General features: G+C 41.1%; 1 protein-coding gene across 2 annotated transcripts; it reads left to right on the top strand.

Annotated features, from left to right (window-relative positions):
• Positions 1-80: 80 nt before the first annotated feature.
• aida (axin interactor, dorsalization associated) lies at positions 81-10123 on the top strand. 2 transcript variants are annotated; one of them, XM_080883696.1, is made up of 11 exons: positions 81-432; positions 1172-1238; positions 1327-1380; positions 2869-2923; positions 3269-3332; positions 3637-3740; positions 3900-3911; positions 6384-6506; positions 6670-6792; positions 7659-7776; positions 7873-10123. In XM_080883696.1, exons 1-11 carry the CDS (start codon positions 326-328, stop codon positions 7970-7972), a joined length of 927 nt encoding a protein of 308 aa, XP_080739822.1. In that variant the 5' UTR covers positions 81-325; the 3' UTR covers positions 7973-10123. The 2 variants fall into 2 exon arrangements, with proteins under 2 accessions (XP_080739822.1, XP_080739823.1); XM_080883697.1 differs by lacking the exon at positions 3900-3911.
• The last annotated feature ends 553 nt before the right edge of the window (positions 10124-10676 follow it).

Genomic DNA, 10676 nt, shown 5'->3' with positions numbered 1-10676 from the left:
TGCACCTTTAAATAAAATAGCTCTTCTTTCTCCCCGCAGCACTCAAACCTCAAACGCGCCGCGGTGCTCTTCGCCCATTCGGGCGACCCCGAGTCCCGAAACGCGCGCACCCCGAGCTCCAGGCGGGACTTCCTTTCTCCTGCGGATGCGCTGATATTAGGGTGAGCAGGCAGAAAGGGCTTGGTCGGAGTGTCACCGGTCTATCCGCGCGCCTCTGGACAGCAGATGACCTGGCCGACGACTCCGCTGCCGCTGAAGCCCCGTAGATGAATCTCCTCCTCGGCTATGCTGCCCTGAGAGCGCCGCGAGTATCCGCCCCGCCAACATGTCTGATGTCAACAAGACTATTCAGAAATGGCACGCCAGTTTTAAGAAAGGCACAGACTTTGACTCGTGGGGACAATTAGTGGAGGCTATAGATGAGTACCAAATGTAAGTTGCATTCAACATGTGTGTCCTGTGTGTCCACAGCGCTGGTTTAACCCGAACGCAGTCCGGGCGCTGTGCTTCTTCTTCTTCTTCTTCTTTTTTTTTAAAAATTATTATTTTTCCCTTCTCTGGGTCGCCTGTCCCTAAAATCTGCGGGGAAACATGTAGGAGACAGTAGGTGCAAGAAGTTAGCCCGTGTGCTGTCAGTCAGCTCTCGGAGCAGTAAATAAACCCTACCATCCATGACGTGATGTGGCAGTTGTTGCAGTGGGGAGCAGATGTGTTGCCTGATGCATCCTAGCTCTGTCCACAGCAGCACTTTAGAGTTTAAGGGAGAGTCCGTCCATGTAGCCTGTCATGGAAAATCGGTCGGAGCTGCGAGCAGTCTGTTTCATTATGTGTCATGCAATGCAGAAACGGGCCAGTATTCCTCAGAGTGTTGGGAAACAGTCAGCCACACCCTCTCATTGTTATGGGTGGGTTTCATCTGCTGAGTGAGGAATGGTTTCTGCTTCTCAGACCAGATCTTTGTCTTTGCAATTTCCTTAAAATGCGCCCAGCTTCTCTCCCAGTTAATAGTTTATTTAAAACTGCACTAACAATGCAAAAATCTAGATCACTGCAGCGGCTTCTACTGTCCGCAGGGGGGCGCACAGACACACACCTTACCTTATAGGAGTCTTGCAGGGTCTTGCAGTGAATCATTAACGCGTCTAACTGTGTTTCATGTGGGTTCGTTTAGTTTGGCAAGACAACTGCAAAAAGAAGTCCAGTCAGCAAATTCATCAGACTTCACCGAAGAGCAGAAGGTAATCATTACATCCGCCTGCAGCTTCTGCACCGGAGTGCCTGTCACTTTACTTAAACTAACGAGTGTTTTTTTTTTTTCTTTTAAAGAAAACTCTGGCAAAGATTGCAACATGTCTGGAGATGAGAAGTGCCAGTTTGCAGGTTTGTATAGGAGTCTGCGTGATTAGTAGCTACAAAAAGGAGGCCGTATCCAGGTTTTCAGAGATGCTGAGGTCATCGTTATTATATAAAAGTAAAATTTGAGCATCGGCAGTTTTACTTATGCATATAACACTTTTGAAAGTGGTCTTGAGCAATAGTTTTCCAGGCTTTCTGAAGGTCTTTCAAAGTTTGTCTTTGGACATTGGCCAATGGTCAGGTCCACTCCTTGTACCTGACCATTTCCAAAGGGAAGTTTTTCCTTGTTAAGTCACTTAACACTAACCAGTGACTCATTCAAGCATAAAAAGGCACCTAATTCAAGGGGTAAAACGGTCTTGTATCTACACATAACAGGCAACTTAGCAAATAAATGATTTAAAATGTTATCTTTAGACACTTTGAGTTTTAAAAGGCATAAAATTGTGATTGTTGGACTAAGTGATTCCCAAAGAGCTATAACTGAAAAGGTGTCCTTAAAATAAGATAAGGAAAAGTGTCAAGTATAGAAGAAAAGAAGTGAGAGGCCTAAAATACAAAACAGTACTTCAAAGCCTTAAGAAACCAGAAAAAATCCATCAAAAACCTGACACATGGACCTGAGAGATCCATCTGACCCTTCAGCTGAGCCATGTACTGTTCAACAAAGCCTCATCAGAAATGGTCTCAGTGGAAGGGTGGCTGTCAGGAAGGCGTTCTTAAGGAAAGGAAACGGGGAGGAAAGGCTGAGGGATGCCAAATTAAACAAGAACTGGACTCGAAATCAGTGCCAAAAGGTTTTATGGAGTGATGAATCCAAGTTTGACATTTTTGGTTCAAATCATCATCGGTAAGTATAGAAGGGGTCAGGAGAGAGGTGTAGCGGTGGGTGTCTACACCCATCTGTAAAACCTTGTAATGATTTGGGGCTGCGTTTCTGCCAGTGTGCATTAGGGATCTTGTTAAAATCGATGGAATAAGAACACAGAAAAGTACAATCAGATTCTGGTCCGTCCAGAAAGTGTTTGATAATGGCGTTATTTTTCTGCCCAAACACACTGCCAATGCAGGAAAAGTATTCCTGAATAGAGAAACACACAAAGAGTCACTGTCAGTCGTGGATTGACCTCCCCTGAGCCTGAACCTCAACATTAATGTGAGATAAGTGTGAGATCGTCTCACATTGAACAGAAGACGACCAACTTCCAAGAAAGAGCTGTAAATGTCATTCAAGAAGCCTGGAGAGCTGTTTCTGAAGACTACCTAAAGAAACCATAAGAAAGCTTGACTAAGAGACGTCAGTTCATGATGAATAAAAGTGATCATAAATCTTGGCTTTCAAGCTCGTTAGAGTTGTTTTTGCCTTGTATGCTGTATGTTTACACACTTTTCTATTTCCCATTATGAATAAATTAGGGGTGGCTCAAGACTTATGCACAGCGCTGCAAAAAATTACATTTTTTCCTGAGGAAAAACAAATACTGAACATATCTTTTGTCTGGGTTTCTTCAGTGCACTCAGTCAAAGGAAGAGTTCAACTTAGAAGACCTGAAGAAACTGGAAACCAGTAAGTGTATGACTGGGTTTTTTCCTGGCTCGAAATGGGCCTCTAAGGGGCGACTCTGCAGAAAAACATGATTGATGTGTGTACAGTAAAGGTGCTGAAACTGTGTGGCCTTATTTGACAGAACTCTACATGCATTTCTGGGCATTTTGCAAACAAATGTTTATTACACTTTAGTAAATGAAAGACGAATTTAAAATGTTGATCTGGTGATTTTTCTTTTTTCCTTTTGCTCTGGCCTGTGGAAACAATTTCTCTATGAAGGAAAAACACTGATGGACAATTTACTGGATATTCTGACATGTTTTAATAGTGATATAATCAACCTAACTCCTTTTTCTTCAACAGTAATTAGAAATGTACTCACCTACAACAAAGAGTTTCCATTCGATGTTCAGCCGGTGCCGTTAAGGTAAAAATCCATCACTGGTGTTATTACTGCTTTGGGCTCGTGCTGCATGTGTCATTGTCTCTCAACATTACTGGATTTACAGATTTTTGTGAATTAATACAATAAAAGAATAACTAATAGATCAACATGAGTCATGTAATCACACACAAGCGTTGATAATTTTATCTTCAGGTCTCTAAAAAAAAAAGTGTGTCTGTGAAGGGGGGCACACGCTTTAAATATTTTCCTTACAGGGATATGTAAACTTTATCAGTCCAATGAATCAGGTGTTTTGGGGGGGCGGGTTTGTGTTCCTTGCCATCAGGAAAATCTTTGCTCCAGGTGAAGAGGAGAACCTCGAGCTGGAAGAGGAGGAGGATGCCACAGCGGGAGCAGGTTCAACAGAAGCTTTTCCGCCACGGGCTCCTGGTGCGTTACACCTGTTTATCACCCGCTTGAGTTCACATGTCATTGTTACATGTTGTCGTGTTTTGGAGGATCATCTGACCGTGTGTGTTTGCTTTTTTTTTTGTCTTTTCTGTTGGTGCCGTGCATGGCTTCACCGCTCATTCCCGCCTGCTTCATTAGCAGCTTTGCAAGGTACAGCTTATGAATGAAAGGCGTTTGAATCTGTCCTCTATTGCATGACTGTGAATAATCCTGCCTCATTCAGAGTTAATTTTAGAACTAGATGCGTATATGTGACTGGAAGGTGAAGTTAATGATTCACTCTTTCACCAACAGAAAGCTTTTCCACTGATCAAGGTATCCTGATTCCATCAGCTTTGGCCAAACAGATTTTTTTTCAGAGCTCATTTATTAAAATCAGAAATATTTCCTTTATTAGAGTTAAGTACTTTATGGTAAATGTGATGATTTGGCTCTGAGATCATTTCTGTCCTCAGAGGATGTGTTATACCCAACCTAACATCTCCTTGTTCCATCATCATTCCAAAGTGAGGTTTCGAAAACTCTAAATATACAGTTGTGGTCAGACGTTTATACATAGTCATCATGGGCATGAATGTCATGGTAATTTTGGGCTTTTAATAATTTCTTTGACCTGTTATTTTTCCAGGGTGGATGGATTGTACAGCATGCAGCTTTAGTGACTTTAAAAAAGCAAGATTTGCTTGCACAAATTTTTATTTATTTGGTATTTTGTCGAATCCACACAGGGTCCATGCACCTGCAATGACATTTTGTTAAATGTCCCTTAAGTTGCACCTTAAGCAGACGCTTTTGGTAACCACCAAGAAGCTTCTGGCATAATTCTAATTGGATATTTGAACACTCTTCTCAGCAGAATTAGTAGAGTTTATTTAAATTGCTTGATTTCCTGGAGGAGAGCTGGCTTTTAAGCGTAGTCCAAAAATAGGGAAGTTTATTTTAAGGGCTTAATGTTAGCCTGCTTCCCATTTTCCTAGTTTTGATTTGCATTTGGGAACATTGTCCTGTTGGAACACCCAACTGTGACAAAGTTTCAACCGTCTAGCTGCTGATTTGAGGTTAGATGGAAGGATTTGGAGGCCCTAGCGCGTGATGCTCGACAGTCGGTACAATTTTCTTTGGTTTGAAAGCCTCACCGTTACGACCCCAAACATACCTCTTGTCATTGTGGCCAAATAACTCAATCTCTGTCTCGTCTGACCATAACAGTTTTCTCCAGAAAGCATTTGGCTTGTTCATGTGGTGCAAATTTCAGTTGTGGGTTTTGGAGCAGGAGCTTCTTTCTTGGTCAGCATCGTCTCAGTCTATGATGATTGTGTCACCGTGGACAGAGATGCTGGTGTTTCAGACGTTTCCAGTTCATGTGAAGTTTGCGCCTCATTGGTTCCTGGTTTTAAGTTGTTTGATCCAGGAATCTGCAGTTGTTTAGAAATTTCTCCAAGAGACCTTCTTAACTTGATCAATCTAATGAGTCCCGTCAAACAAATCTTTGTTTTATGCCGGCAAAGATTTTCTGCTAGTTGTAGTCAATAACAACTGCTAACGAGAAGTTAGAAGGCCTCAGCCTTGCTAAGTTAAAAGACATTGTTGATTGTATGCGGATGTATGTATAGATTTGAGCCTGTTTGTATACCTTTGACCCTATGGAGATGAGAAAAAAATGCAAAATATATTAAAACTTGTGTTATTAAAGCTGTATGCTGCACTATTATTCTATCCTGGAAAAAACAGTTCACAGAAACTATTAAAAAGCCAAAAAACTACCACGGCATTCATGCCCATGATGAGTGTGTGAGAGTCATTGATGACCTTTTCTAAAAGTGTTCACATAGGATGCTGCGAAATTTGATCCAACAGAAAAGAAGCACAATAAATTCTGTGTCCAATTTAATCATAATGAAACCAAAAGTACGTGAGATTCTCGGGATGGGGGCGAATAGAGGAACCCATATTTTTGTGCTTACAATAGCTCAAACTATATATAAATGTGAGTAATGTACAAGGAGCAGCAGACTTCTTGGCTCAAATCCCAGCAATTACTTGCAGCCCTAATTTTAAATGAGCCTTAACTTTGATTTAAGTAGTCACAAGGGCTTAAAACACATGTGCAGGACTGCCAGTCAGATCCATTAAACTCCACAGTGTACGGTGGGAAACTTTGCCCCCAAATTAGGGTCAAAACGACAACATAATTTGGTCACGTGTTTCCTATTTCCACTGTTGATTGGCTCGTTGGCTGTGTTGTATTCCCTTCTGTTTTAATGTGTCTTTATCTTCTTTCAGATGATGGTTTTTGGTTCACAGCTACAGCTTTGATATTTTTTTGGTTCACTTTATTTCCTCTCGCCAGCTTTGTTTCCTGCTGTAGTTCAAACTTTATTTAGCTAAAGAGATTTAAACCTCTGTAAACTAACTTTTTACTGGCAAACTGCCTGTAGACAAAGCCCCAAAGACAGATATCCATCAGGAAGTGATAGGGACTTAAAGGAGAATGGATTAAACGCATCATTCCTATGGATTGATCAAAATGTGTAAAACTGGTTTGCCAAAATCCCCAACTTGAAACCAGTTTTTAAAACCAGTTCTAACTGCTAATATCTTCTGACCTTTGTCCTTTTATAGGTACCTTGTTACCACGGCTACCCTCAGAGCCTGGGATGACGCTACTTACAATAAGGATTGAAAAAATTGGGTTAAAGGACGCCGGACAGTGCATTGATCCTTACATGACCATCAGTGTCAAAGGTACAGATCCCACAGTGCACGCCTTCAGCAGGCTGGCCTGGAGTTGCTTTTATAACCTTCACAGCTGCTGCTTTCAGATTGGACACACCCTCTTTTCAGCTGTACTCCCACGCTCTCTGTCCCCTGTACATGAAAACCTCTCCGCCTTTTCCTGTGGCTGCAGATGTAAACGGTGTCGATCTGAACCCGGTGCAGGATACCCCCGTGGCCACCAGAAAGGAAGACACGTACATTCACTTCAGTGTGGACGTGGAGGTCCAGAGACATGTGGAGAAATTACCAAAAGGTAGTCCCCGCCACACGCTGGGTTCACAGCATGCCAAGTAATTTGTGTGATTTTTTTTTTTTTTTTTTTTTTTTTTTTTTTTTTTTTTTTTGCTCAGCGTTCTCCGAGTAGAGGCAAGAGAGCTCCTGCGGGGAGGAGCGGACGACTAGAAAATAAACCTGCAGTGAAAATAAAGCTGTTTTTACACATAAACAAAAACTCCAGGCAGTCCTTCTCACATGTAGCAGATATAAAGAGATGTCTGTGTAGTTTGTGCAGGAGCCAGGAAAGAAGACCACTTGCTGGCTATGAATTCTCCACACTTTACTATTAGTTAATGGTTAATTATTACTGCATAGGTGGCACCTATGTGACCTATGTGGCACCTAAGTTAATTCAATTCAATTAATTTCAGTTCTATTTATATAACGCCAAATCACAACGGCGCCTAAGAGCGCTTTATATTGTAAGGTAAAGACCCCAACCATCAAACGCCCCCCTTTGAACAAGCACTTGGCGACAGTGGGAAGAAAAAACTCACTTTTAACAGGAAGAAACCTCACGCACAACCAAGCCCAGGAAGAGACAGCAACCTGCTGCAAATTTAGAAATATTGTCACCTAGGATTTTGAAATTGATACCATGGATGTATCGCTTAAAAAATCTCATGCAAGTTCTTATCTCAGTTAACTCGATCTCAAGGTCAGAGGTTATGTTTTCTGAAAATCTTGTGAATGCGATAACTTGGGAACAAGGGGAATTTGAAATTGATACAATAGGTGTATCCCTCTGGCCAGCACCAGTATTTTTCCTGATTTAATGTGACTATTAAACATATTCTCTCATATCCTCCTTTAACATTTGAGGTACGTTTACATTTTTTCCAGGAGCAGCTATCTTCTTTGAATTCAAGCACTACAAACCCAAAAAGAGGTTCACCAGCACAAAGTGTTTTGCCTTCATGGAAATGGACGAGATCAAACCCGGGCCGATCGTAATTGAGCTGTGAGTCTCACCGTCCAATGAGCGTTTTCCAGCGTGAACTGGAGAAAAATCTTCTCTCGATTGTGGAGTGAAAACTGCTTCTGTGTTTCATTTCAGGTACAAGAAGCCCACGGACTTTAAGAGGAAGAAACTGCAGCTTCTCACAAAGAAACCACTTTATCTCCATCTTCATCAGACGTTACACAAAGACAGCTAAGTCGGACCACGCTTCGAACCTTCGAAGGCCTCTCTCACATCCACATCCAGCAAAATGTGGTGTTCCCCCTCATCGCATCAAGCAATACTAAAAAAACAACAACAAAAAACCTGTGGTATTTTTTTTTTATTTTTTCCATGAGTATTTGAAGAAAGTAAAGTGAACAGAGCTGGATTCCTGTCGCATCAGCTCACACTCAGATTTTAAAGTCTTTGATTTTGTTGTGAAGTGTAGGAAATACCAAGTTTTCCAGAATCCAGAAGTAGCATGTTCAAACCACCTCATTTCAGTCTTCCGTAGCTCACTGATTTTTTTTCTTTTTTTCCCCCCGAAAAAAAGAAAAAAAATCAGTGAGCTACGGAAGAGGCCGTGAGCATCTGCATCTGAATCCTTCAATGTTCAGTTTAGACTTTTAAGTTCGGCAAACCAAGGAAGACATGAAATAAATTAAAGACAAAACAGCGACAGCTTGTTCCATTGAGCCACAAAAGAAGTGCTTTTTGTAATCCGGGTGTATTTATGAGGTCCGGAGTGCACTACAATAATAAACTTTTATCATTTTTAGTTATGAACGGTTCATAATCACACATCTAAAACAGGTATAACAGACGCAAGAGAGACGAGTCCTGACGTTTCCTCATTTTGTCTTAAAACTAGTGAATTAACAGAAATTTAAAGGGGCACTAACCTGACAAAGAATCTGTTTACTGCCTGTCGCAGACTCTGTCTCACAGTTTTGTTTCCTGCTTTAACATTTACAGTTCCTGACATTTAGCAGCTTTGAATTAAAGGTGGCTTATTTTGCACAGATTCAGCTGCCGCCAGCTCACTAAGTAACATGTTGTAAGTTTCCCCGCTCAAAATGTCAAACTGTATCTGTTTAAACTTACACTCACTGGACACTTTATTAGGCTATATCTTCTTTTCTTTTTTTTTCAACTGCACATCCACGATGCAAATGCCTGTGAGTTGTTCCACCACATCCTAAAGGTGCTCTGCTGGATTGAGGTCTAAGGACTGGAGAGGCCATTTGAGTGCAGTAAACCTGTTGTCATGTTCGAGAAAGCAGTTTGAGATGGTTTAAGTTTTGCGATCTGGTGTGGTATCCTGCTGGAAGCAGCCATTAGTAGATGGGAACACTGGTCATAAAGGGATAGACGTGGTCAGCGACAATACTCAGGTAGGCTGTGGTGTTTAAACAATGCTCAGTTGGTACCAAGGGGCCCAAAGCATGCCATTCCATTCACCAGCATTTGAACCAGTGTACCTAACGAAGTGCAAGTCATGCAAGAATTGTGCCATCGGAAGTAAACGTGCATATCATTTGAAAAGTACATTTTTAATTTTCATTTGTAATTAAACACTAAGCAAACTCAGTCTGCACTTCATACTGGTTTAGTGAGTAGTCACATTCAGGTTTATAATGACTCAAGTGGGGCCATCACAGGTAACATCTTCAATTTAATCAATGTTTTTTTCTTTTTAAACTTGTAGCACATGTAAAGTGATACTGGTTTTTTAAAAAATACGGTTGGGTTTTTCAGAAAAAATCACAAAGGGAGACGTTTAATGTCCCTATAAATCTGACAGTGGCCACGTGTCAGCGTGGATTTAGAAACGTAGAGGGAAAGAGATGCAGCACGGTCTGCATACTGTGGAAGTGTCTCGCCATGAAGCGGATGTTTAGCACCGGTTTCCGATACGCAGTGTTGGATCACATGCTGTCGTAACCACACAGAGGGTTTTAATCCACTGTTACGTTGCAGATTTTGTGTTGGCTCTGTGTGAATGGGATTACGTTCAGAACTGTTCTCATGCGCTTGTGCTCTTCTTTTTATTCTAGAGACCTCTTTCTTTTCTCGAGCTTTTCACATCTTTCTTTCCATTTTGACTCTATAGATGTTCTTCACTAAAACGTCTTGTAATTTTTGATTTTTAGATTTTATTTTTGTAATGTCACAAAAAAAATCTGGACTGTAAATTAACTGTAAGATACACTAACTGATGAATATACAGTAACCGTGTGTATGTGTGAAGTGCTCTGATGTGGCAGGAGTGAGAACTGTGGAGTGTTTTCGTTTTGGCAGAATGAAGGAAATTGTATCAAACATTTACGGCGTGTTTAATTTCTAATAAACTACAAATGAGGCAGTGTGTTGATTTATTTGAACTGATATTTTTCGAGTGAGGAAAAGTTTATACATTAATATACTGAAATAGAAAAGTTAATATCAAGAAGTGATGCTATTAAGTATTTCAAACTCTACGAATAAAAATGTTTAATGTGAAGATGATGTAAAGACAGAAAATTGAGTTATAATTAGCACAGATCAGCACGGACGTATGACTTTATGTAGCCGAGGTATCGTGTTTTGCTTCTTTAACATTTTGTCAGATTTACAAACCAAAAAAAAAAAAAAGGAAACAGGAAGGTTCCTGGTTCAAATCCCCTGCTTTGGCCAGGGTACTTTCTGTGCAGGTTACCTCTGGGTATTCCAGCTTCCTGAATATTCGGGTAAATGTGGTTTGTAAGATGGTGGTCAGTAACACCATATCCAAGAATTTCCACCAAAAAGCCAACACCACAATGTTACTACCACTGACATCAATGGCTTTAGGAGGGGCTACTTGGAGAAATCTACCACCGAGTGCCAGATCCAGCCCACAAGACACCCTAGTTTCTATCACATAGCATACAATCCTC

The sequence above is a fragment of the Rhamphochromis sp. 'chilingali' genome (genome assembly GCF_963969265.1).
Source record: "Rhamphochromis sp. 'chilingali' genome assembly, chromosome: 5".
Classification (NCBI taxonomy): Eukaryota; Metazoa; Chordata; class Actinopteri; order Cichliformes; family Cichlidae; genus Rhamphochromis; species Rhamphochromis sp. 'chilingali'.
Note: the sequence above shows the minus strand (reverse complement) of the source record. Positions and strands in the feature narration are given on the sequence as shown.

Coding starts and splice junctions, on each gene's coding strand:
- aida (XM_080883696.1), top strand. CDS start 326: ATGTCTGATGTCAACAAGACTATTCAGAAATGGCACGCCAGTTTTAAG. Junction 1,381..2,868: donor TGAGAAGTGCCAGTTTGCAG/GTTTGTATAGGA, acceptor GGGTTTCTTCAG/TGCACTCAGTCAAAGGAAGA. Junction 2,924..3,268: donor CCTGAAGAAACTGGAAACCA/GTAAGTGTATGA, acceptor TTTCTTCAACAG/TAATTAGAAATGTACTCACC.